General features: G+C 43.2%; 1 protein-coding gene across 3 annotated transcripts; it reads right to left on the minus strand.

Moving 5' to 3' along the window:
- Positions 1 to 917: 917 nt before the first annotated feature.
- On the minus strand, positions 918 to 25,326 carry map2k4a (mitogen-activated protein kinase kinase 4a). Of its 3 annotated transcripts, XM_084329980.1 has the most exons (13): positions 24,861 to 25,326; positions 23,129 to 23,164; positions 21,361 to 21,393; positions 15,780 to 15,882; positions 15,036 to 15,210; positions 11,965 to 12,084; positions 10,481 to 10,600; positions 10,334 to 10,385; positions 10,015 to 10,142; positions 5,787 to 5,864; positions 4,496 to 4,644; positions 2,689 to 2,734; positions 918 to 1,734 (listed from the first exon to the last, which is right to left on the minus strand). In XM_084329980.1, the coding sequence occupies exons 1-13, from the start codon at positions 25,018 to 25,020 to the stop codon at positions 1,621 to 1,623; spliced, it is 1,314 nt and encodes a 437-aa protein (XP_084186106.1). In that variant the 5' UTR covers positions 25,021 to 25,326; the 3' UTR covers positions 918 to 1,620. The 3 variants fall into 3 exon arrangements, with proteins under 3 accessions (XP_084186106.1, XP_084186108.1, XP_084186107.1); XM_084329982.1 differs by lacking the exon at positions 21,361 to 21,393 and having other exon boundaries at positions 15,780 to 15,870; XM_084329981.1 differs by lacking the exon at positions 21,361 to 21,393.
- Positions 25,327 to 27,651: the final 2,325 nt, after the last annotated feature.

Below are 27,651 nucleotides of genomic sequence, written 5' to 3' on the forward strand. Positions count from 1 at the left end.
TGTATTTGATTGTTATCCTTACTGGTCTAATTTTTATGATTGTATATCGTGTGATTTATATGCCTTTTTTTTGCTTAACTCTGTATGTACACTTGACGTGACTGTAAATGAGGGAAACCTTTTGAGTTTAAATAAAGGTTTGAAATTAAATGAAAAGGATGGTTTGGATTTCTCAACATTAAGTTGTATGAAATACTAGCCAGTAGTGTAGTTGATGCAAAACTATTAGCTTAATTACAGTTCCATGGTCGGAGTTCCAAGCAAACAGTCACAAACACCAAAACGTTTTAATCCATTTCAAACACTAAAACGACGGTCCTCCAGCATTTCTGATTCGGCTATCAATTGGCACTATTTTTGCCTGTATGTTGTGCTGTGGATTTGAACTATTTTGGTCTTGTGAGCCTGTTTGCTGCCCGTCTAAAGCTTCCCGGGTTCGCTCTGAACCCGGTCAGAACTCAAGACCACGGGACTCTGGAAGCCAAATAGCTTTGCATCGACTACACTACCTAGTGTTTCATACATCGAAAAATACAAACTATCCCTTTAATATAGCATCCTCTTAAAGGAACACGCCAACATTTTGGGAAATTCGCTTATCGTTTTCTCCAGAGGGAGACAAGAAGATAGATACCAGTCTCCTCTGTGCGTTCAGTAGAAAGCTATCTGGCTGCACATTAGCCTAGCTTAGCACAATGAATGGAAGCAGACAGTGCCGGTTAGCCTAGGCATTGTCCAACTAACACCTCTCCCGAAGGCTAACCTTCCATTCATTGTGCTAAGATAGGCTAACATGCAGCCAGATAGCCTTCTACTGAACGCAAAATGTTGGCGTGTTCCTTTATTATTTACATCATCGTCAATCAAAAAAGGGACCAACACTCAAAACTCAGAAAGATCCAACAAAATAATTTCATTCTCTCTCTTTATTTTTATATATATCAGCACATAGTCCATTGCACAGTGAGGAAAGCAGCCTCACAGCATTGATTGGACAGCAGCGTGTCACATGACTGTCTCACCAATGCGTTAACCTTTTTAAATTGCTTTACACCCTAAGAAGCGTTTCATCAAGATACCAAACACAATGCTTTTAATTCACATACATGAAAGAGGGGAGGGGGGAACAATTCACAAAGAAGCACAATTCCAGTATGTCGATCAAAAGAATCTCCAAATCATATATTCCACATGTGATTTCATTCTATAAATACATTTGTTTGTTTTTATTCTTTTTTTAATCACTGTACTATGCACTTTAGAGATGAGGTCTCGCATAGAGATGAGTGTAGACTGCGGTAGATCGATTAAGTTACTATTATACTTGTATATGAGCGTGTATGTGTGTTTTTTGTGGAGAAGAGAGAGAAGAGAGATAAGAGAGAAGTTTGTGAATGTTGATATATCATACAGACGTGACTGAATAAGCACCACTTTTATTGCACATGGTGTTTTTTTTTATTTTAATTATTTTTACATTTTTTAAGCTTTACATATCTTCTCTTTTTCAACACTGCAATAATAGGATCAAGCAAATTTACACCTTTGTTTTTGTTTCCTTTTAGTTTTCGTCATTGTCGTCGTTTTTCCTCACGTCGGGGCTGTTGTCTTGCCCTGCCATCAGTCCACATACATGGGGGAGCTGGGAGAGGTCGGCATCTGATCCAGAATCCTGCACACGTAGCTGGCCACGTCCACGGAGCGCTCCTCGTACATCTGAATGAATGCGTGTTTCTGGATAGAGCACAGGTAAGAGCGTTAAACGTCAACGGGGAATATCCTTACAAACTGTAGCTGTCGCGGGTGCATGGGTCAAATGTATAGGACCGTCTCACTGGTTGCACGGTATTGAGATAACGTCACAGTGACCAAATGCGTCCACATTTTTATAGGATTCTATTACATTTTCATAACAATAGCGAATATAACTTACCCTGCACCGTTTTCATTGAGGTTTCTTACAAATTAACGATGTTTTATTTGTCCTTTATATGCAGATAACATTCAAATCTTAAATTGTACCATTATGTTCCCGTTTAGACAACAAACATAATGCTAATGATGCACTTTTGTTAAGATAATTGGGTGACCATTCTCGATCACTGTACTCCGGTCCCATTAATAGTTTAACGCTGTTCAGATCGCGTTAAAGAATAGACGCGTCCCAGTGACCTGTGCTAAAGGTCTTGGGAATTGTATTCATTTTGTAGTTTTCACATTTTTAATTTTAAACCAATGCTGCCATCTACTGACAACAGAAAGTGTTGTGTAAGTTATAGTATAACGTCAACCTGAGAGGCTACCCGCACTTCCGTAAACACTGTCGCCCAAAGCACATTCTAGAGATTCCCACTTTTTATGGGTACATAGGTTCATATCTAATAGTCTTTAGATTACTAAATATAGATGAATACTCATGAAATTTGATATATATATTCTAAAATAAGTATAATTTCACTTTGTCTACCCGTCGACATGAAATTCCCAAACGCTGACGGTAAAAAAAAGCCTGGATGTCGCGCAAAACGGGGCGTGACCGAATTTGGTCCGAGACAATAAGAGTGACTGATATTGGTCTACGTTCCGTTACACTAATGAAGAGACAGAAGATGACATTGACAAGACAAAAGGGTCTATTGGTATAAATACACCCTGAAGGTTTGTGTATGCGAGGAATAATGGACTCACCAGCAGCTCTTTGTACTTTGGCCTTTTTGAATCATCCTTTGTAAGGCTTGGATAAGGAAGGAAAGAAAAAACATTAATGCAATGCAGAACACCCCTTCTTATGTTTGGGCAATGCATCCTTTGTCCACCAGGGGGAGACAAAGAACATGTCTGTGAAACAAGAACCTTCACCAGTGACCACAACCGTTCCTTTACTCTGGCACAGTAAATCTTAAAAATGTGTTAAACTCAAGGCACAAACAAACAAAAGCAAGATGTTTCAACCAGGGCTGTCCCTCTTAAAAAGGAGAACACCCAGTGCTAAAACGCACTTTTGCTGCTCCATAGACAATGAATTGGGAAAGATGTTATAGTTGACACTGAGAACACCCATGGCTCTGTTCTGAGTATATGGGTACATTTAACATCTAGTACACCAAGGAAATAACATACTGAAATGATTAATTTAGGTGGTGTTGCCCTTTAACACATTCCCCGCCAACAACGATTATACTCGTTATTGGGCGCCATCGCTTGAACGCCAACGAGTATACTCGTTATTTGATCGTTATATATATTTTTTCGTATCGAGCACCCTTTGAAACCTTATATCTTGGCCTGTGCAACGGTCAAATGTCTCCGGGCACAGTTTTCTGGGTCGGGCCAGTCGAGTGGTTCTCCCCGTTGCATTGAAGCGTGTCAAATATCCCCGATCCATATGTTGCAGTGGGTTATGTCGTGGACCAAATGGACATCGGATGGACCAGATGGTGTTCAAACAATTGGAATATTATTTTTGGAATACTCCCGAACACAGGTAAGGACTATCTGACGTAAATTTTAGCTTGATCGTGCAATACTTTTATACCGATCGGGCTGATAAGCGTTTTTAGTGTTCAATACGAATGCTGTTACTGGCAATCAAATAATCAGAAACGACCCCCCCCCCCCTTTCATGCATTCATGAAGAAACATAATAACTATTATATAGATTTGATTTGGGAACAGTAGCGTGTCCAGGCAAGAAACGGCAACACTTATAGTAGGATTCACGTATGAGGCTATAACACAGCCTTTCGGGAATTACCCCAGACCACTCTAAAACCATACTTATATTCACCAATGGATGAAAAAATTCATTATTCTTCACATACTGAAGGATAGATAGTTGATGTCAAATGGGCCATAGTATTGTATCCATAGCTATAATATAGAATATAGTTATAGCTCTACAAACAAGGTGACGCACTCCTATCTTTTAAAGCGTGGCATTGCTACAACAGGCCCTGTCTAATAGCTGGCGCTGAATGAGTTAATGTGATTTAATTGGTCATTATGGTTTTACCCAATTGTTCCTTTTTCGTTCATGCTTCTCTATGCTTGATTTTTGCATGCCGAATTATAACAAATACGCTTTGGTGTGTGAATAAGCCCTATATTCAAGATATTTAGATTTCCATGACTGTATTCAGTTGCAGAATGACAACAATGTGGGAAACATGATTTCATTTCAAGACATGTTGATGAAATGTCTGCTTTGATTAGTCACCAAAATATAATGACATCAGTCAACCGAGAATTCTCAGAATTTGTACGGAATTGAAAAGTACATATTTGCACAACTGTCTATACAGTTGGTGAGGATATGTCAGCGGGGAGAGCGACACCTAGAAAAGTTATCCGTACACATTCTGTCATTGTGACAACTTCTGATGAATGAAATAATAAGAGAGATGTAACTCCCCAGACCTCAATTTAGGAACGATTGCTCTAGATAAACACACAGCGGCATAATGTAGGAGATGTTTTCACAGCGACATTTTCTTACCACAGATTGACAAAGTTGATGAACTTGGGGGAGAACCGTCTCTCGTCAGAGTTGCTGAGCTGCGGAGGGTCTCCTTTCACCACCTGCGTCAACTGGTCAAACACACTGTTCCACTTTGGGTAGGGAAACCGCCCTGTGGCCAGCTCGTACTGCAACACAATCAAAACAGGACGTGATGAGGGAGCCCTGTGGCCAGCTCATACTGCAACATAATCAAAACAGGACGTGATGAGGGAGCCCTGTGGCCAGCTCGTACTGCAACACAATCAAAACAGGACGTGATGAGGGAGCCCTGTGGCCAGCTCATACTGCAACACAATCAAAACAGGACGTGATGAGGGAGCCCTGTGGCCAGCTCGTACTGCAACACAATCAAAACAGGACGTGATGTAGTGAGGGGAGCCCTGTGGCCAGCTCGTACTGCAACACAATCAAAACAGGACGTGATGTAGAGAGGGAGCCCTGTGGCCAGCTCGTACTGCAACACAATCAAAACAGGACGTGATGTAGTGAGGGAGCCCTGTGGCCAGCTCGTACTGCAACACAATCAAAACAGGACGTGATGAGGGAGCCCTGTGGCCAGCTCGTACTGCAACACAATCAAAACAGGACGTGATGTAGTGAGGGGAGCTCTGTGGCCAGCTCGTACTGCAACACAATCAAAACAGGACGTGATGAGGGAGCCCTGTGGCCAGCTCGTACTGCAACACAATCAAAACAGGACGTGATTTAGTGAGGGAGCCCTGTGGCCAGCTCATACTGCAACACAATCAAAACAGGACGTGATGTAGAGAGGGAGCCCTGTGGCCAGCTCGTACTGCAACACAATCAAAACAGTACAGGACGTAGTGAGGGGAGCCCTGTGGCTACGTACACAAAAATACAAAAAAATGTAAAACTGAGTCACTGTTAACCTGCTCTGGACACTGAGTTACTTATCCACCAAAACACTTGAAGGAGCGTAAACCAGCCTGCTCCTATAGGGATTCTTGCCTATTGACAGACTGGGATAACTAGCCACTAAGACACTGTCTGTAGGCTCCCTGATAGGCCATGATGCAATGTAAATAGGATGTAAATACTAATTAATTTACCAGATGTACCAGTCTGAATGCAATTATCGGATGTTGTTGCAGGTTTTTAGGCGTCGCCCTTGCACGCCCCCCCCCCCCCCTCCTTTTTTGGTTTTGTGTTGTTGCTGTTTGTCTATATGTTGTATAAAATATATGTATATATATTTTTTCTTTTGAAAGAAAACATAAAATTGGCCAAAATAGATGTTTCCACTCACCAGTGTGATGCCCAGACTCCATACATCTGAGCGGACGTCGTAGCCTTGTCGGGACGCGCTGGGGTCTATTCTCTCTGGCTGTGGATGACAAGTGAGGCATGGGATTAAAAATAAATAAAAATAAAAATAAATTAAACTAAAATAAAACTAAGCAAACGCAAATCACAACAAACATAACAATGGTGTCCATAACAGTAAGCCTGCCACAGCATGTGTGTTTGGTCTACGTGCTCCCTTGATGGCACCAACACCTCATCAAAAACAACGATGAGTCGGCCTACAGGGAGGAGGTCCAGCACCTGGCGGCGTGGTGTGCTGACAACAACCTGGCCCTCAACACCAAGAAAACCAAGGAGCTCGTCATGGACTTCAGAGAGACTAGAGCTGGCACGCTCCACACTCCCGTGTCAACGGGACGGAGGGCGGCGTGTCTCCAGCTTCAAATTCCTGGGAGTCCATTCCATTTCCGAGGACCGTCAACACCTCGTCACTGGTCAAGGGGGTCCACCGGTGTCTCCTCTTCCTGAGGAGACGGAGGAAAGCGCACCCACCCGTCTCCTCAGATTCTGGTGAACTTTTACCGGTGCGCCATAGAAAGTAAACTCACCCAACTGCCTCAGAAAAAGTGCCTTGGAAAGCACTGCACAGGGTGGTGAAAACCAATATACCTGCATATAATCCTTTTATATACCTACTTATACACCTGCATATAACCCATAACTCTGTATGATAGCATGTACAATAATGCTGTATATATATATATATATTCTTACCATATATATATCTATCCACATCGGTCTGTACATACCTGCATACAATAATTTTTACATATCTGTAGTAGATACTATATCTATATTTGTACATATGCCTTACCTACTTTTACTAGTTACGCTGCTGGCCAGTATGACTTGCTACCATAGTGTCCTCTTATCTGTATCACTGTTCATAACAATACTACAACTCTGTACATATACATCTGATTAGCAGTATTACTCAGTAGTACTAATTTGCATATCTTATATCCGGTTTAGACACCTGTACATTGTATATTACTATTGCACTTTACTGTTACATTTGCACTCTGGTTGGATGCCAAATTCTTTTTTGTCGTACTGTACGTGTGCTGTATGATGACAATACATTTTAATCTAATCTAATCTCAAGAAACCTCCTCCTCTGGGCATGTTATCACCTGCAGCGGTCTCATGATACACTCAGGCCTACAGGCAGAGATTCCATGCTGTCATCCCCCCTCAGGACTTGAACAACCCACCTCTGCCAATTACTTCCTGTATGACCTCACAACCAGACAAACGGAGACGGTATTAATGCACCAGTTTGTAAGAATGTAAGTTGACCCATCACAAGCACCTCCCACCCCCTTCTTGATCCTCCAATCACGACTGTTGCTTCCGTTAAGACAAACTTTGGGAAGAAACAGTTTGTGATTAGAGGATCAAGGAAAGAGTCAGTGTGTGTGTGTGTGTGTGTAGGGGGGGGTTCTCCTTCGACCTATGGGGTTAGAGCAGTAGGTTCTGCAATCTTTTTTACGTGTGAGCCCTAATCACAGAGAAATACCTTTCTGCGACCCCCCAACACGGTCAAGCACGACAGGGTGGTGAAATGGGATCAATAAAGGAATATCTTATCTTATCAAATAATGATTATTAGTTTTCCCTTTTCTTCCCCACTTGATTAATAATCGGAGGGCTTTAGATTTACAATATTCCTTATTTCACAGGAAAGAAATGCATCTCTGTACCAAAGATTATAAATAATGTGATGTATTTGTATGGTACCCACTAAGAACTTGGCATACCGTGTCGTACACAGCGTCCAGTGGGTGGTTAAGGTGGGGCATGAGGTCCACCGAGGCTACGGTTTAAGGTAGAGGGGGGGGTATACAGGAGATAACACTGGGGCGGGGCTCATGGTCAGAAGGTCGCCGTTTCGATCTCTAAAGTAGAGGGGAACTCTAAGTGGGTGAAGTGAATTATTAATTCAACACCTACCAAATCAGTGCCCTTGAGCAAGGCACTTATTATAACCCCCCCCCCCCCCCCCCCCCCCAACAATAGAAAACTGTGGCTGCCTGTGTAACTGGGCAGCTCTCTCAGGTGAGAATGTATACGCATCGGCGAGTCTGAAACAGGGCATTGCTAAAAATAAATCTCATCCCCCGGATAAGTAAATAAATTACAAGAAGAGTCCTCGAGCCAGCCTTGCTGCAGAGAGGAGGGATCAGCATCGTCTCGGCTTCATTCATGGCCCTGAATTAGATGATGATGTCACTCCGAGGAGTGTGGGACAGACTGCGGCAGTGATGCGTTTTATGGCACAGTGGTCGACCACCGCGTGGCCCTGCTCACATCTGCCCAGACGGAGGAAGCAGCAGGCTGCCATCATCAGCTAAACTCAGGGGAATTACACACCCGCTAAATGGCTTTTTTTCCCGTCACTAATCATTAAGAGTCAATTGATAGCGGTGATGTTTTCGTCACGCAAACTATCGCTGATCCCAATTAATAACACATAAAACATACAGAGCATGCACGTGTGGCTAAATAATCATTTCCAATCGTGAGCAGCTGAAATGATCAAACATAACAATGAGAGGATGCGGATAGGACGTGGCGGGAGCACGAGGCACCTGGGAATTTCACACAAATCCCAACATCCAAAAATATGACCTAATGTTAAAAAGCCTTCCGTTTTCTGCACATCACGGCAGCCAGATATATCAAAAACAATCAACTGTACTCATCGACGGCGTGGCAGGCGGTCTCTGCACCATCGGAGTCCCTCTCCAGACGACCTCATGAAAGGTAGAGAGAGCCCGCAGTGAGGAGCCCCGGGGGGGCCAGTCTGCCAATTGGAAACAGGAAACTGGAGCCGTGCGGCTGGGATTCCGGGGCTGTGAGCTCACGGCTGTGGGAGCGAACCAGACTGCTTCGCTCTAAAAAACCACAAGACATGAATGAAGACGGTCGCCTTCCCCCGTCGTGGTGTTGCCCCCTGCCTGTCGCGGTGCACGTGGCAGAAAGTGTTGTCCCCGGCCTGTCGTGGTGCACGTGGCAGAAGGTGTTGCCCCCGGCCTGTCGTGGTGCACGTGGCAGAAGGTGTTGTCCCCGGCCTGTCGCGGTGCGCGTGGCAGAAGGTGTGTCCCCGGCCTGTCGTGGTGCGCGTGGCAGAAGGTGTTGCCCCCGGCCTGTCGTGGTGCACGTGGCAGAAGGTGTGTCCCCGGCCTGTCGTGGTGCACGTGGCAGAAGGTGTTGCCCCCGGCCTGTCGTGGTGCACGTGGCAGAAGGTGTGTCCCCGGCCTGTCGTGGTGCACGTGGCAGAAGGTGTGTCCCCGGCCTGTCGTGGTGCGCGTGGCAGAAGGTGTTGTCCCCGGCCTGTCGTGGTGCACATGGCAGAAGGTGTTGCCCCCGGCCTGTCATGGTGCACATGGCAGAAGGTGTTGTCCCCCCGGCCTGTCGTGGTGCACGTGGCAGAAGGTGTGTCCCCGGCCTGTGGTGGTGCACGTGGCAGAAAGTGTGTCCCCGGCCTGTGGTGGTGCGCGTGGCAGAAGGTGTTGTCCCCGGCCTGTGGTGGTGCGCGTGGCAGAAGGTGTTGTCCCCGGCCTGTCGTGGTGCGCGTGGCAGAAGGTGTTGTCCCCGGCCTGTCGTGGTGCGCGTGGCAGAAGGTGTTGTCCCCGGCCTGTCGTGGTGCGCGTGGCAGAAGGTGTGCCCCAATAGCGCCTCGTCAAATTTAGAATGGAAACTCAAGGGGGGAGAGGGGGGGCTCCCTGATCCCCCTTCCGGCAGAAAATAAACCCTGGTGGTGGTGATGATGATGATGTTGCTCACTTGCATATAAACACTGTGGGGGCTCGCCAAGGATATGCACTCGTAAAGACGTGATTGAGATATGGTACATAAACCACTATAAGGTCATCCACAAATCTCTGCTTGTTGGAAGTTATTCGACAGAATCAGCTAAACCGCCACCGGTATCATTTTACTCTTTGATGCGGTCGGTCAAAAACCTCATATCTCCAATTTCCATAATTGTTGATGTTTTTACCTGAATCGGAGGTTTACATAAGTATCAAAGCCATAGGGCCCACTCAAAACCCAATGTAAAAGCTGATCCTGTCGGGAGATACAAGGTTTCTTTGCCCCGACAGCAGCAGCATCTTGTACAACTTCCACCAAATACCAGCGAGAACAGCCCCGTAATCACTCACCGCCATGTAGGGTCTGCAACCAGCATCTCTGGTTTTGGCGATAGAATCCACTAGCTGACCGCTGATGCCAAAATCGCACAGTTTGATGTTTCCATTCCTGTCCAAGAGGATGTTGGATGGCTTGATGTCTGAGGGACGAGACGGGGGAAGGGGGGGGTAAGAGCGAGAGAGAGAGAAGTCAGACCGGGTCAAGTATCACAGCATATGATACAGTATATGATACCGTCTGAAGTACGAGGAACAAAACACACATCTGGAGCTCCCAACGTGCAGCCGTTACTCAGATCATATTTATATATCTGTAGCGGCACCGTCTTACCTCTGTGAATTATTTTCAAGTTTTCTTTTAAGTGGTTAAGTGCTTTCACAGTCTGCAAGGGGGAAAGAACACAAAACAACTTCAGCTTCTCAAGAAGATAATTAGGTTAATTAATTGTAAAGGTGTGTTCAGCGTAAATATACTTACAGCTAATGTAATTTTGCCTAATATTTCTTCTGGTATCACGTCGTCTAATGAGCAATAAACATATTTGTAGAATTTGTCGAACGAGGTAGACATAAGTTCCATACATATCCAACAGTCACCCTGCAGCGAGAGCAGAGGAGAGGAAGTGAGGTTTAGTTCAGAATGCAATAACACTAGAACTTTGTTACATAATTACAGTTCCACTGAAGGAGAGTGTGAGCCATTTTTAAGAATTCATATAAATGGACTGCATTTACATTTACAGAACGCTTTTTATCCAAAGCGCTTTACAACTTATGCCTCACATTCACACACAGACCATGCAAGGTGCCAACCTGTTCATCGGGAGCAGTTAGGGGTTAAGTGTCTTGCTCAAGGATACACTGCCGGGAGAAGCCGGAATCAAACCTGGAACCTTTCGATTACCAGACAACCGCTTTACCTCCTGAACCACTGTTGCGCCCCTCATAAGTTATCCCTGTCGATATTTATGAGCATCCATCACTCTTTCTTAAAGCGAATAAAGATCGAGATAACTTATCTTCTGTATTCCCAACAGTTCTGAACCAGATCTTAAACCTCATTTGGGTGCAAGAGCGGATACAGTAGAAACATTTAGTCAATGCATCTAAATGAATCCAAATCACAATATGGCCTGGGATAATATCAGAATCACAGGGGGCTGCAGGATTTGATCAAAGCAAAATGAGTATCAAGATATACGCCATGTGACGCAGCAGAGGCGTCTTTGTTTGGTACAGACCCCCCGCGAAGATCCCATCATCATTTTAATCCTTTTTTCCCCCCAATGAAAATAAATGAATAATGATCCAAAAGAGATTCCATTTCCTCCAATTCCATTTGAATCATACGGCCGCATCATTCAGCCCTAAACCCTGCCAGGTCATCGTCTGAGGAGCGGCCCTAGACTTTACATACAGGTGACAAAAAAAATAAAAAATAAATAAAAAAAAGCTCTCGCTCTGATCTCTAGATGTAGGAGAGGACATCGACTGAAATGTCCCGGGCGCTGGAATAAAATGTGTATTCTTAAAAGGTGCTATAGATAACCAGCATGTCATTTACAGTATCTAATCAGGTGCATTCCACGTGGGGAGGGGAAATGGGAAGTGGGGGATGGGGATACATGTACGCAACATTTAAAGAATAACGCTCATTCTGGAGTCGGACCTGCCAAACATTTTTAAATGATACATTTTAATTATTTGTTTATGGGGGGGGGGGGGGGGGGGGGGGGGGCAATACTTTTAATCCAAACCTTTCTAAAAGTCCTGTGGATGTATTCTTTTTCTTTTATCTATAGCACCTTTAAAATCAGTGACATTCCTCTTTCAAGGGATATCATCAGCATTTGAAAATCCCTCACCTAAGCAATCAGTATTCTATATACCAAAGAAATACATGAACAGATACCTTATAGCTACAAACTACATTACAGTTATGAACAGTTTTTATCTGTTTACCTCTCTGAAAAGAGCGCCATAAAACTGTACGATGTAGGGGCAGTCGCTGCTCCTCATGACCACGTCCAGGTCCATCAGCAGCTGCTTCTGCTCCTTCTCATCCACCGTCGATCTGATTCTCTGCGAGACGTACAGACGAAACAAGATCAATACACACTGGACACAAATATGTGATCAAAGTCAGGTTGAACTAAAAACGCCTGCAGATGTGCCACAAATAATAGCACACGGCGGTGGAAGAAGTAAACAGTTCCTTTACTTAAGTAAAAGTAGAAATATCCAGATAAATTAGTACAAACCTTCCATTCAAATTCTACCTAAGTAAAAGTAGAGAAGCATTTGCTATTGAATGTACTCAGTGTTACCCCTAGGATTTTCTTCAGGGGGGGTGGCTGGCCCCCCGAAACTACTAGTGTTGTCGCGGGGCGCAGGTGTCATGGATACGTGGTGTCAACAGTGTCGTCATAGACGCGCGCAGTAAGGCGGTTGTTAGTATCGGTGCATTTCTCTACACCGAGCTGAAATTAAACAATTTCACATAAATTAGGTAAATAAATATTAACAATATTTATTTACAACACATACATTTACTTATTTACAATTATACATACAGTAGTTCAACACACATGTGAACTATTTACAATACAGGGAGGCACATACAACACTCATAACTATTTACAACCAGTGTCAGAGAGAGCGCACTCAAGTTGTTTGGAAATTCGAGGACTCCGAGTGCACACTGGACACTCTGACCGAAGAGCCAGTTTATCAAAGCGGAGCAGATTTTCAGAGTGAATTTATTAACTCACCTTAACCCTAAAAAGTCAGGTTTCGCCACCAGCGGTTGAGCGCCTTACCTGAGAAATCTCGGGTTTTTATCTTTTGATCTTTTTCCTTTGATCCGCGTTCTATACACTCAGCCGGAGCTCCCTAGGTCTCCCTGGCACATCTGCCTACGTTGGAATTGCAATGACCGCCAGGTGGCAGTATCGCCTACCTTTAACTCTATAGTTTAGTTTAGACAGTGTCTGTCCTGGCTCGCTCTGAGGGGGAGGAGTTCTTGCAGAGCAATCGATCTGAGATTTTCTCGCCTCAAACCTATAGTTTCCCGTATACACGAGTAATCGCGATCGCTGATGGGATCACTGGGATCATTCTTTTTGGATTACCTTCTGGCTAAGGTAAGGTATATTCTACGTCTATTTTACCAAACCTGAAACATGTTTCTGTACCGATCACAGTGTTGTATTTTACCGGACCTAAACCATGCCTTTTGTAACGATCGCATTTTACCCCCCCCCCCCCTTGATGATTTTGTGAAGACACATATGTAAATGGTATATACCTTTGATTTTGAAGTATTTAGGGTTTCAGGTGATCAACCAGAACGATTTGGGCATATTGCATATAACGCGTCATATCTCGCGATCTATGAAAAAATACTGGATTATTTTGGAAAGGGGCGATGTTTAGCGTGTAATAGCAGACAAACTACAGTATGTAGAAATTAACTGGTTAGTCAGTGATGGACTATGAACAATGCCTGTCAAATGAGCCATACTATTGTCTCCATAGCTATAATACAGAACATGCTGGCGCCATTGAGTAAAGATGGGAAAAGAGCGCGGCGCTCAATGAGTTAACTAGGGCCCTATGAAATCCGTTTTATCTTTTCCTGTTTTCGGATATAAATTTGACTGTTTTCGGATTTCTCGGTTTTAAATGTTCCTGTTTTCGGATTTCAGATTTTTTTTCCGTTGGATTTAACAAAAAAATAAAAATACAAAATTATGTTTTTAACTAACTTTAATAGCAGTACCAGTGCAGTTCAATGTTCAGTACCAGTTCAGTTATGAGTTTTTTTCTTCCAATTCAGTTCAGTTCAATGCAGTTCAACTGCCAGTGCAGTGCAATAACTAAATAATAATTAAATAATCCAAAATAATAATTAGTTTAAAAGAAATCAGAAAAAAAACTGTAAAATGTCATTTCTTTCAAAGAGATGTCCTTTAAAGGTTCATGCTTCTCCCCATCTCTGGCTGACATCACCATTGTGATACATGATGGTTAGGCCTTTTGTGTTTTCCTCAGTGAGGGATTCTCTCGTCAGTCAGCAGCATTTTGTACTTGCTGAAGCTTCTCTGTGTAATAATTTTTTAAGTTTAAATAAACATTATCTGGCCATCCTCAGTAAATACTATCAAACTCCTCTGACCTCATCTGGTCTTTCCAAAGACCAGATTTGGGAAGGGCGCGCGTGCACACACACACACACACACACACACACACACACACAGAAAGGAAGAATGGCTTATCAGTGTGTGTGTGTGTGTGTGCACGCGCTAGCACCCATTAAGCAGACTTAATGATTTTAGAATATCATTAAGTCAACTATACAGTTCGTTTTCATAGTGTAACGTTTGGCTACTTGAAGGAGAGAGAGACTGAGACTTGTTACGCGCAACGCTAGTCTGTCTCGAAATGGATTTGGTAACTTTTTTCTTTTTGGAGGGTGGGGGGTCCCGTTGGCGGGGCGGGTAATGGTAGGGGGAACACTGGTACTTAAGCAAAGGTACACATTCTACATGACATTTGTGTATTCCAGTGCTTGGGAGCATTCAAACCTCGATCCATTGACCTCTGAATCTTATGTTAAAGTGGCATGTGGTCCAGTTATGCTGCTCTGATTAAAGGTTGTGTTAAAGTGGTATGTGGTCCAGTTATGCTGCTCCGACAGGCTTCAAATGTGAAAGTATATAATCTTCATACATTTTTGGCATGTATGCAAAATATTCATCTTTTAGTAACTAGTAATGGATGGGTTCAGATAAACGTAGTGGCGTAAAAAGTACAATATTTCCTTTGAAATGTAGTGGAGTAAAAAAAGAAAAGAAAAAGGAAAAAAGGTCTTATAGTAAGTAGTAATGCACCAATAAGTCCTATGTCCAAAATGTAAAAGTATTGGTCAATACCGAATATCAATCCAATACCCTTGTCAGTACATCCCCCTGCAAAACGTTTTGAAAGTGCCATCCTCTGGCAGCTTAAGCCAAACAAGGACATCCAGTCACCTTCACAGCCATGATCTGGTTGCTGGGCTTGTGCACCATCTTGTTGACCGAGCCGTAGGCCCCTCGCCCGATCTCTCCCAGGTCCTTGAGGTCCTCGGCTGTGAAGTCACAATGCTGATCCGCGGAGATCTTCAACTTTCCTGATGACTCAATACTATGCGTCCTCAGTCGCTCTCTGACCAAAGCCATAGGTGTATGAAAGAGAGAAAGAGAGAAAGTGAGAAAGAAAGTAAACCTCTGGTCATTATAACTCTTAATGAATGAATCATTGCAGTTATACAGTGCCTTTCTAGACACTCAAATGCTTTACAATATAGAGCGTAAATTGCCTCCTCCACCAGTGATGTGTAGCACCCAACCCTGGGCCATGCAGGGGCTCAATGGCTGTCATACACCGGCAGCAGGCACACAACCCTAATGGGAGGGATGATTAGGTGGCTTTGATGTCAGAAACCTGATTGGTACTTTGGCCGGGAATATCCAGGAGAACTAACTACTCTTTGCGATAAGACACCCTGGGTTCTTTAACAACCAAAGGGGACCTCGGTCATCCGAAGTACGGCACTCGCAACTGTGTGGTGTCCTTGTCAACATAACGGGGCACCACTAATGCCAGTTCAGTCGGCGCTCCAACACCACCACCACCACCACCACCACCACCACTTTGCGACCATGAGCCTGGAGTCCTACCCATGTAGCCGCCACACTGCCGGGCCAATATGCAAGTTCTAGAGGTCTACTTACATGTGGGGGTTCTGGAATGGGGGCCCCGCCGTATTCAGAGTGAATCTAGTCGTGGACTTGATTGGAGGGTTGGCAAAGTTTAACTTCAGTGCTTTGCGTTTACCTGATGGGGAAGAACCATACATATTAGATACATAAAACACACCGTATATATAAAGAGAGGTAAGGTTTGAGCAAGGCAGTGAGCAAACACATCACACTACAAATGTGGAATACAAACAAAACACGTCAAATAAATCATGCTTTTAATACTATGATGAGTAGGGCAATGCTTGAATAAAGTAACCGCTTAATTCTACATGTGTTTTTTTATTTTTTATTACTTAAAACATTGCAAATTAATTATTAAAACATGCATCAGTAGGATTTCCATCCCTATGTCTTTAACAAAACATAACCTTGTTAACGTAAGGTTTGTTTCTTCAAGTTAAAGCACACAGAGCAGCCCTCCAGGCCGCTTATATATTAAAGGCAGCCCAAGAGTGCTTCCACGTTTCTCTGATTGGCCATGACGCCCACGTGACAGCGCGCTAGCACGCCCCGCGGCAGAGGCGCATAGGTTGCCGCTGCATTATGCATTCGTAATCCCCCTACATTTGTCACTCAGTTTTAACATCGACGGTTAGCTCAACTCGTTCCTCAGCTTGCTGTGGAGCCTGCGGTCAGTTGGTGACAAGTTCGAATCGCTTAATTTTTTTTTATTTTTTTTTTACGTTTAATTAATTTATCATCCCTCTATATAAATGTAACTAGCGTCTGTCTTTCTTTCGCCGGTTAAGTTTAGGCATTCTTTCGGAGTTGGTTAAGGTTAGAGTTCGTCTTAGAGCATGGCAATAGAATGCCTGTCTTTCTTTCGCCGGAGCAGCAGCCTATTTCCGCGAGTGCCGCTCTGCCGCGCGCCGCGGTCACGTGGGCGTCGTGGCCAATCAGAGAAACGCGGAAGCACTCTTGGGCCGCCTTTAATATAGACGCCTACAGGCCACTGTTTTATAAATAAAGAAGTCCCTGTTAAACATGGCCAGAGGCTTTTGATGAAGTTCTAAATATAGGTGTTTGCAAACCATGGCTCGTATACCATGTGACAGAACCATGGCTTGTATACCATGTGACAGAACCATGGCTTGTATACCATGTGACAGAACCATGGCTTGTATACCATGTGGCAGAACCATGGCTGTATACCATGTGGCAGAACCATGGCCAGTGGTGCAGTGCTGGGCAACCGCGGTCAAACGGCGTTTGGGCTTCGAAGTGCGCGCATCCTATTATTATGCAAAGTCTAGGTGATAAGTGCCTAGACTTTGCATAATAATAGGATACCGTTTGGCCTCCGCCCATATTACGACTGCACCCCTGACCATGGCTGTATACCATGTGGCAGAACCATGGCTGTATACCATGTGGCAGAACCATGGCTCGTGTACCATGTGGCAGAACCATGGCTCGTGTACCATGTGGCAGAACCATGGCTCGTGTACCATGTGGCAGAACCATGGTTTGTGTACCATGTGGCAGAACCATGGCTCGTGTACCATGTGGCAGAACCATGGCTGTATACCATGTGGCAGAACCATGGCTGTATACCATGTGGCAGAACCATGGCTTGTATACCATGTGACAGAACCATGGCTTGTATACCATGTGACAGAACCATGGCTGTATACCATGTGACAGAACCATGGCTGTATACCATGTGGCAGAACCATGGCTTGTATACCATGTGACAGAACCATGGCTTGTATACCATGTGACAGAACCATGGATTGGCTCGTGTACCATGTGACAGAACCATGGCTGTATACCATGTGGCAGAACCATGGATTGGCTCGTGTACCATGTGGCAGAACCATGGCTGTATACCATGTGGCAGAACCATGGCTGTATACCATGTGGCAGAACCATGGCTCGTATACCATGTGGCAGAACCATGGCTGTGTACCCTGTGGCAGAACCATGGCTCGTGTACCATGTGGCAGAACCATGGCTGTATACCATGTGACAGAACCATGGCTGTATACCATGTGGCAGAACCATGGCTGTATACCATGTGGCAGAACCATGGCTCGTATACCATGTGGCAGAACCATGGCTGTATACCATGTGACAGAACCATGGCTGTATACCATGTGACAGAACCATGGCTGTATACCATGTGGCAGAACCATGGCTCGTATACCATGTGGCAGAACCATGGCTGTATACCATGTGGCAGAACCATGGCTCGTATACCATGTGGCAGAACCATGGCCGTGTACCCTGTGACAGAACCATGGCTTGTATACCATGTGGCAGAACCATGGCTGTATACCATGTGGCAGAACCATGGCTCGTATACCATGTGGCAGAACCATGGCTGTGTACCCTGTGGCAGAACCATGGCTTGTATACCATGTGACAGAACCATGGCTTGTATACCCTGTGGCAGAACCATGGCTTGTATACCATGTGGCAGAACCATGGCTGTATACCATGTGGCAGAACCATGGCTCGTATACCATGTGGCAGAACCATGGCTGTGTACCCTGTGGCAGAACCATGGCTCGTGTACCATGTGGCAGAACCATGGCTGTATACCATGTGACAGAACCATGGCTGTATACCATGTGGCAGAACCATGGCTGTATACCATGTGGCAGAACCATGGCTCGTATACCATGTGGCAGAACCATGGCTGTATACCATGTGACAGAACCATGGCTGTATACCATGTGACAGAACCATGGCTGTATACCATGTGGCAGAACCATGGCTGTATACCATGTGACAGAACCATGGCTGTATACCATGTGGCAGAACCATGGCTGTATACCATGTGGCAGAACCATGGCTCGTGTACCATGTGGCAGAACCATGGCTGTATACCACAGAAGCATGGCTGTATACCATGTGGCAGAACCATGGCTCGTGTACCATGTGGCAGAACCATGGCTGTATACCATGTGGAAGAACCATGGCTCGTATACCATGTGGCAGAACCATGGCTGTATACCATGTGGCAGAACCATGGCTGTATACCATGTGGCAGAACCATGGCTGTATACCATGTGGCAGAACCATCGCTCGTATACCATGTGGCAGAACCATGGCTCGTGTACCATGTGACAGAACCATCGCTCGTATACCATGTGGCAGAACCATGGCTGTATACCATGTGGCAGAACCATGGCTGTATACCATGTGACAGAACCATGGCTGTATACTATACTAGGTCAAGTTTATTAGATCTTAATTTCTTTGCATGGCTTATGCTTGTCACTGGCCTATTGCAGAGAGTTGGCCAATATACTTTCAGTTATTCACTGAAGGGGATACTGTGCCATCTACTCAACTATAGTCTCATATATCAGGATGTACAGCGCTGTGCTACTCTGAAGCTTTCAGTGGCCTAGAAATACTCACCCATTAGACTTAAGGTATACAAAGAAAACTAAATGCAAGAGTGTTTGTGCAGTTAACCCCGTTCACTACCACACTATATAAGGTTAACCCGTTCACTACCACACTATAGAAGGAGAAGGTTAACCCTTTGTAGTGTGGTAGTGAAAGGGTTAAGTTCCACAAAACCCAGCATTAACAAAAAAAAATTAAGTGAAATGTGTACAGAACACATCGATAAACAAAAATGGGGGGGGGACATTAAAAAAAAAAAAAAAAAAAAAAGACATGGCTAACTGCTTTGATTTCACCTTGGATTCGAAGGAAGCACTCTACGCTAAGCTCTGCCCCCACAAGACCACAAGAATGTGTGTGTACTCAAATTCCAATAGGCCTGAAAGGAAAACATTGTTTGAAATGAAAACTTGGAAGTGTGTGTGCGTGCGTCCTTGTCTCAACAAGCAGCGCTATGCCGAGGAGCAACTCATGCCAACAACAACAACAAAACCACTTCGACAGTGTTGCTTTTTAAGGTTAAAAACAAACCCAATATTGTGACAACACCACAAGCACCATTTTTTCTTTTTTGCTTGTTAGTAGCACACTGAAAACCAACATGGTAGAGCTTCCATTACAGCATTTTTTGGAATTAAATTAATAGACGAAGAATAACACCTTTGTTTTTTTTCAAGTTCCAACGAAAGTATGCTACCACCGTGAGGAAAGGTAGGACCAGAAGAGTGATGGAAGCCGGTTGAGAGGTGCCCAGATATCAATCTTGGTAACCAGGTGTCAATGGAAGCCCTTAGCCCTAGGCTTGTGCCGAGGAGAATAGATAGAAAGATACTGGGGAACCAGCCTGTATCCACTTTTAAAAACCCATAGTCTAATTGATGCTAACTTACCAAGGCGAGTGGTTAGGTCTTCTTTTTTTTGGGGGAACGACAGAAATTCAGATATTGCCAAGTTGGTCACAGTTAAAAAAGGACCACACCAGTCTTTTTGACGTGTGGCTTCCGAGTCATTCTCGCCTTGATACAGAAATAGTAATAATCACTCTTTTATTTTTCATAATAACGGTTACTGAAGAAATTGGCTGGTAATTGGCTTTCGGTGCATCTCAAAATGTGTCTTGACACCACATGACCACCGTGAAAGTCACCACATTTGACTTAAATTGAAAACAAATGCACCGCAGATGATAGCATGGCAGATGTGGTGGAGACTTTCACGGGCGTCTGTGGTGTTTATTCTATTTATGTGGTGAATTTGCAGAAAAAGAAAATAACATTTCAGTAAAAGATAATGGAAAAAAAGAACAGCACACAGTGATTTTTGTATCAAGGCGAGAATGACTTGGAACTCACATGTCAAAGAGACTGGTTTGGTCCTTTAAGCAAATGGGATACTTAAGGAACATGCCAACATTATGGGAAATGTGCAAGAAGAAAGATAAGATATTTCCTCTCTGTGCATTCAGTAGAAAGCTATCTGGCTGCAAGCTAGCCTAGCTTAGTAAATACAGATACAGACTACTAAGAAACAGCTAGGCTAGCTGGTCCGTATCCGCTTCCATTAATTTGAGCTAAGCTAGGCTAGCATGCAGCCAGATAGCTTTCTACTGAACGCTTACCATGTTACTATCCTTATACACTACTACCTATCATGCCAATATGGCTATACTACTATTAGAGTGTAACACTCAAGTTCGACACTAATTAACGAACAATACCACTTACCCTCCAAGAGATGTACCCCTCCTGCTGACTTGTTCACAATTTGTAAGTCGCTAAATGACTAAATGTAAATGAACGCACAGAGAGGAAATTGGTATCCATCTTCTTGTCCGACTCTGGAGAGGACGGTAAACATATTCCCCATAATGCTGGTGTGTTCCTTTAAGATGCATTTATAAAGCCTACGCCATGTCCGATCCAGATCGAACAGACTACGTCAATGCTAATGACGGTTGTGACATAATAGCCACGGACAGAGCTTGATCCAATCACAGGGGAGGACAAAGACACCCATTGCGAAAACCACATTAACCAGTACATTACCGGCACAAGCCTACCAGAACCCACCAACTCTTACACTTGAGATTAGTTTGGAGAACAACAGGACAGACTCCCCCATACCAGACTGTCAGGCGGAAACAAAGGGTTGAGAACTGTTGGTGCTGTGTAGCAAAAGAGGGTTGGCTTACTTGGGGGAGCTCCAGACAGGTTTATCTGAAACCCTAGAGGTGAGAAGACAGCTTTTACTTTCTTCATATTTCACCTTCCATGCGTGTCATCTTTTCATGGCTTTTCCTAAATTTGTTAGTGGAAATATTGGTTTTTAAACTCGAGCGTGTCGCTGACACCGCGGCGGGAACATTCACAATCCAAACTATAAGAGACTTAGTTCAGCCTATTAGGTGCCCCCCCCCCCCCCCCTTGTGAGTTCTCTATTCACTTTTAGCCACCCGGACCAAAGGGAATGACGTGGTTTGTTAACGTGCTCCTGGAGTTCCGAGGGACCTCCGCTTATGGACCAAATGGCAACAGCTCTGTTTGGCAGCCATCCTGCCGCGTCACATTTGCTATTGTGGGTCGATATTTTCACGTTCATAGTTTCATGTTCACCAATCACATAAATTGGCCTTGCATCCATGAACTGGCATAACATAACAGTACTACAGCATTCCACCACGGGGTTAAATGCATTTGTACAGTTAATGCTTGCACACGCACATCGACGACACTGAGTGAATGTGATCATAAGGCACGTCAGAAAATGTAACAAATTCAACAGAGGAACTAATAGGAGTGGAAAATAACAACCTGCAAATAAACAGATGACAATAAAAAGGGGTCCGAGGAATGATTATGAATCACATCCATTAAATGAGGTTGACGAGGAAAAACATTATGGTTCAATAAAAGGCTTCTTGGGACAGCTCACCGTCATTCAGCATCGAGTCAGGAGTTAGGTGTCATTAGTTAGCATTGGGGTAAGGAGAAGATTGTCAGGGAACGTAAAGGAACACAGAAGATTACACAGTAGGAATCAATTCATATCTCACATCTTAGAACTGCAAATGTCAAACTAGCTGAAGCTCCACATAATATGAGCCCACAATTTCCTTTATTCTCGTTAGCTTTTAAGTCCCTTTAACTGTAGCGCTCTGAGAGTTGCCCCGCAACTGTAAAGCGCATTACAAATTAAATCTATTATTATTATTATTACAATGATGTTACATCTCCCTGTTCATCATCCCTTGTCCAAAAAGAAGATGTGAAAACAATTGTAGTGCTGACCAGCTGTGCAATATTGGTGCCTAAGCTTATTAATATGAACAGGGCCTTCATTATTTATCATAATAGTTTAACACACGTGGTTGCTAATTGGCCTTGTCTAAAATATGAATAGACGAGCCGTCAGTCAGTATACAGCATTTTCTCCGACTTGCACACAGTGGCATGTCTGTATTGGCCATTGGGGCCAGGGCTGGGTCTTCAGACGTATCCACTGGTGTGCTTTGTTAGGACAGGAAGCAGGAAGGTGCGGAACTCTCATATTTGTATAAAAATAAACTATATTATTTTATTATTATAAATTTTTATATATATATATATATATATATTAGTCAATTGTTTATCTTTTATGTGTATCTAAGAGTGATGCTTGCTCCTTCCTCCTTCCTTGTGTACGGCAACATGTAAGGCTGTTCTCAGCATGGATCTTCTCCTTCAGAGCTCTGATAATGACTACAGATAAAGATATGCTGCCTTCCAAAGGTTCTTTTATCTTTTACAAAGAAAAATATTCTCCCCAAGTCATGCCATGCTTAATAATAAATAACTTGTGATAAAAATTGACAAGTAGCAGCCTAAACCATATCTTACTCTACTACTAAATCAATGAAGTGTGTAGCTAGCTATAGCTAGCTACCTGTAGCCTACTCTACTAGATCAATGAAGTGTAGCTACCTGTATCACTCTGACATCTCCAGCAGGTGTTGGATTCTGTAAGTTAAAATAGACATTGACAACATTATAGTATGCATTGGTTTAGTAGTGGTGGGAAATAGTGGTGGGCTTATCCCTTACAAAAATGTATCATGGTAATTCCATAATTCTTTGTTAATACAGTGATGGATCATGGAAGTGACCGGAACATGATGGGAATACCATCGGCATCACGGTTTAAATTGGATTAGGCATGATATTAATATTTAGTACAAAAGTGTGGTACCATGGTGATACATGCCATTTAACATGGCATCACCATGGTTTATACAATGGCCAGTAGTACCATGGTAATGAACGTCAAACTACCCATGATACTTTTTTTTTTGGTAAATGCATGCAATATGACAAGCCCTAAAGAGGATGCATGCTCCAGATTAGTGTTTTAGTAAGCTCATTCCATAGACCGTTCCGTGATCACAAATTGATAAGGAAGAAAATCAGTTTAACAATAGATTTGCTAACTGCTGAGGTTAGGCTACTCGGTAAAGTTTGCCTTCCAGATACGTTGAATAGAGAACAAGATTATAGTGACGATGCCATCAAGAGACACATCCTGGAGCTGCTCCATAGACAGCAAATAATGGAATAACACCTAGGACACTGTGTGGCAGTAACCATGGTGATTTTACTGGGATATAGGCCTATGGGCACATTTTCTGATTCAGAGCTGCAAACCATACATTTAAATAAAACAAACGTGGGTTTAATAGGCTATAGCTCAATTGATTGATTGAAAACTTTATTAACAGATTGCAGAATGGGTACAATACAGTACAGCTCAATACACACAATTGTTAAGGGGATGCAGACCAGAGAAAGACTTTAGTCTTGTTTACATCAGGGTCCCCCATTTTCAATTCATCAGGACATATGACGTACATGATATACAGATAGACAGTACTGCTACATCTATACATTTATGACATACCAGATTTGCAAATACAGTACCGTTTGTGATACCGTAGTATCAAACCGTAGTAGCCCACAAAGTCAGCCACTAATTGATTGTCATAAATGTATAGATGTAGCAGTACTGTCTATCTGTATGTCATGTATGTCATAATGTCCTGATGAATTGAAAATGGGGGACCCTGATGTAAACACGATGAAAGTCTTTCTCTGGTCTGCATCCCCTTAACAATTGTGTGTATTGAGCTGTACTGTATTGTACCCATTCTGCAATCTGTTAATTAAGTTTTCAATCAATCAATCAGTCAATGGAACACCTCGTCTCCAATGTGTTCCTTGATGACGTCACAAATCAAGCGTTGATGATGCTCCCATTTGCAGCTCGGGGAGACAGACAGACAGTAGTCTGTGTTTATAGATAAATGACATATAACTGCCCGCAATCATTGGGGGGAAAACACAATTTAAATACCGTTTTAGTGTAGATTGTTCCTTACTGCTACTGGTGTCGAGTGAACACATAATCAGATAATAGTGTAAATTATACCGATTGCTGTAACACTCTACACGGTGGCATGTCGCTGAAGAAGACGAAATAAATAATGTAGTAGGGTTAACGTTAACGTATTCGCGGTGGTTAGTAACTAACGAGAGGAATATCTGCGATGATCCAGGGAGTAGCCCGCCGAGCCTCCCCCACCACGGCTACAGCACTGCTAGCGTTAACCTTCACTGTCCAAACACACAATGTCCCACATCATCCCCTCCTGCCGCTTCTTACCCTGCATGCTGCTCATGGTCGTGATGTGTTGAGGCTGGGACTGGTGGTGGTGTGCTGCTGTCGATCCTGCGTTGTTAGTGCTGTTGTGGCTGCTGGAGGATGTTGTTGAGTTGTTACTACCAGGACTGGGAGTCGCCATTGTTGTGTGTTTGAATTCCATCAGCAGCAGCAGCACTGGGGCTGCAATGCAGACAGACACCGACTTCACCCTTTTCCACTCAGAAAAAGGGCCAAGCTTGAAACAACGTCGTTATTATAGGCCAACTTCGCGGTTCCAAAGCAAAGTGGGTTCTTTTTTTTTTGTAGAGTGATTCAATCGCAGAAAGGCTTTGAATAACTACCGATAATAAGTCGTCGGCTGGATGTCTGTGTTGACGTTGCAACCTTACCCAGTAGTAACAAACATGTAGCTAGGCTGGCTAACTAAAGTGGCTGCACTGCACTACGAGCAGCTTTACTGCGAGCCGCGATCAGCTGACCAGGTGACACCGAGCTTGTCAACACCCACCGCTTCCGAGACGTAGACAAGGACACTATAACAGAGGGAAGGGTCGTGACATCACGAAACTGGCTATTCGAAACTGGCCTCCCCATCATATGTATATATTCTCTGTTAGGATCTATGGGTAACAGTAGGCCTACTGTATATTTGCATATCGTATATGTCACAAATGTAACAGTACTATATACCTGTATATCATGTCATGTCACTGATTCTTGAGAGTCGGGACAAAACACTTTTTAATATTATATTTTGAGAATGCACACTATATTGATTAGAGTTGTATATTCATGTAGAGAAAGGTCTGAGCTATTTAACCATGTAAAGGTGCGGGCTCTACATAGAAAAACATTTTGAACAAATTCACATGTTTCCCTTTGAAACTTGATTTGGGTTAACTCCGTCAGACACACAAAAAAGTATATAATTCTAATTATTCCAGTCCAACAAGAATCTAAGGTTCTGAAGTATGTTGTAATAGTGTTTAGTTACTCTGGTATGCAATCAAATATAATATATAAACCTCAGGTGTAATTTCACACTATTCTGAAAACACAGATTTAGAAATATTTGCATTTTCAAACTTTGTTTTTAATTTTGATATGATAAAAAAAAGATCATTAAGTAAATAAGACAAGAGGATGAAGATCTGATGCTCCTTTATTACTTAAACAACATAAACTGAAGAAGGAATTTGTATTTTCCACAGAATTAACAAAAACAAACATCTGACAGTGTTGACAAAGATCTGACGGAGTTGACGAGAAACTGACAGAGTTGACTAAATTGTATATGCATCTCTGATAAATGAACACATGCATTTTTTAAACAGATGGAAGTGACAATGATAAGAACTAATAACTCCTTGTTAATGTTAATACTGAACATTTTGTTAACTCAATTGTAATAACAACAAACTTTACATACACTGTTTCCAACTATTACAAAATGCACTGTTTCCAACAACAAAAACAGTCATGGAGACCAGGACCCCTTCTTCTCGTCCCTGTTTTCATCTACCCAACTTCCTGATCTCCACGTTCTCACCCTGCACTTCTCCTCTTCGTTTCCTTCTGCATTTCCGATTAGTTTCACTATGATGTCTTGAACTGGGCAGAAACAGAACCTTTTCTGTTGGACCATGGGGATGCAGAAATTCCACTTTTACATCTTGTTGATCAGTATCCACATCGATGATCTTGGCTAGCCACCAGTGGTCATCATATTAGGGCGGGCCATACTTTTGTGCAAACATGAATTTTAAAGAAATCTTAACATGAGGGGTGTCTAAAATATGTGTTTCTTGTGGGGAATTAAAATATAGGAAACATTTTCGGAAATGATAACTCTAACTTACATCATTTTGTATTTCAAACTGGCAGATTTGACAATTTTTCACCCCTTTGCAGGGCCGGACTGGGGGAATTATTCAGGCCAGGAAATATAGTGCGAAATATAGCCCAAGTCAGGCACATTTTTAAGCAGGGGGTCTGGGGGTCCCCCACCAGGAAGATTTTTGTTACAATGACTTAATTCCCTACATGCTGGTGCAGGACTTTTAAAATGTTTACCCTTTAAATGCCATTGTTTGTGATGGCATCACAAATTATTGTTAAAAAAACACACACATTTAAATATTTTCAATATATCAAATGCAAAGTGGATTTTTCTGGGGGGGATTATTACAGGCTAATAATTGTTATAATCATCATGTGTCAATGATTAGCAACAACACTGATTTTGATGGATTTTTAGTTTTTGTAATGTCAGACTTAACAACTCAGAAATCAGAAAAGTATCAGAGTATTTCATTTTTAATCTGACATTACAAGAACATTTTAAATGGTTATGATCAGGACTGAAGTTGAATAAAAGATTTATGTGGGGAAAAAATGACAGGGGATGATGATGATGCATGGTAACATTAGCTATGTTAGCTAGCTAGTGTGGTAGATTCTGGGACATAGATCATCATCATGATAGGATTTCAAATCAAACTAATATGTAGAAACAATTGGCCCTTAACTATAGTTCATATTGTGTCACCAAGACCTTGTGGTCACTCCAGGAGGGCATTTGCATATAGTGGCAGCTGGGGTAATACTTACTTCCCCTTAGGGGGTGTGTAAGAACAAAGGGCAGGAAATTCTAGAGAAACATGTGTCTCCTTTTAGGAGACATCAAAGGGCCAACTGGTCTGCCAAAGACAATGATTAGGTCACATATTGATGGCTACATGTGACCATCAAAGGTCTGATTACACACACACACATAGACACACATAGAGAC

This window comes from Notolepis coatsorum (assembly GCF_963971535.1).
Source record: "Notolepis coatsorum genome assembly, chromosome: 14".
In the NCBI taxonomy this organism is placed as follows: Eukaryota; Metazoa; Chordata; class Actinopteri; order Aulopiformes; family Paralepididae; genus Notolepis; species Notolepis coatsorum.

Bases quoted from the DNA above. Each gene is read 5' to 3' on its own strand.
- map2k4a (XM_084329980.1), bottom strand. From the start codon at position 25,020: ATGGAATTCAAACACACAACAATGGCGACTCCCAGTCCTGGTAGTAAC. The intron at 21,394-23,128 runs GTAGCTACACTT...TCTCACCTCTAG, and splicing joins GAGATGTCAGAGTGATACAG to GGTTTCAGATAAACCTGTCT. The intron at 4,645-5,786 runs GTGAGTGGAAAC...ATTGTGTTGCAG, and splicing joins GGAGTCTGGGCATCACACTG to TACGAGCTGGCCACAGGGCG.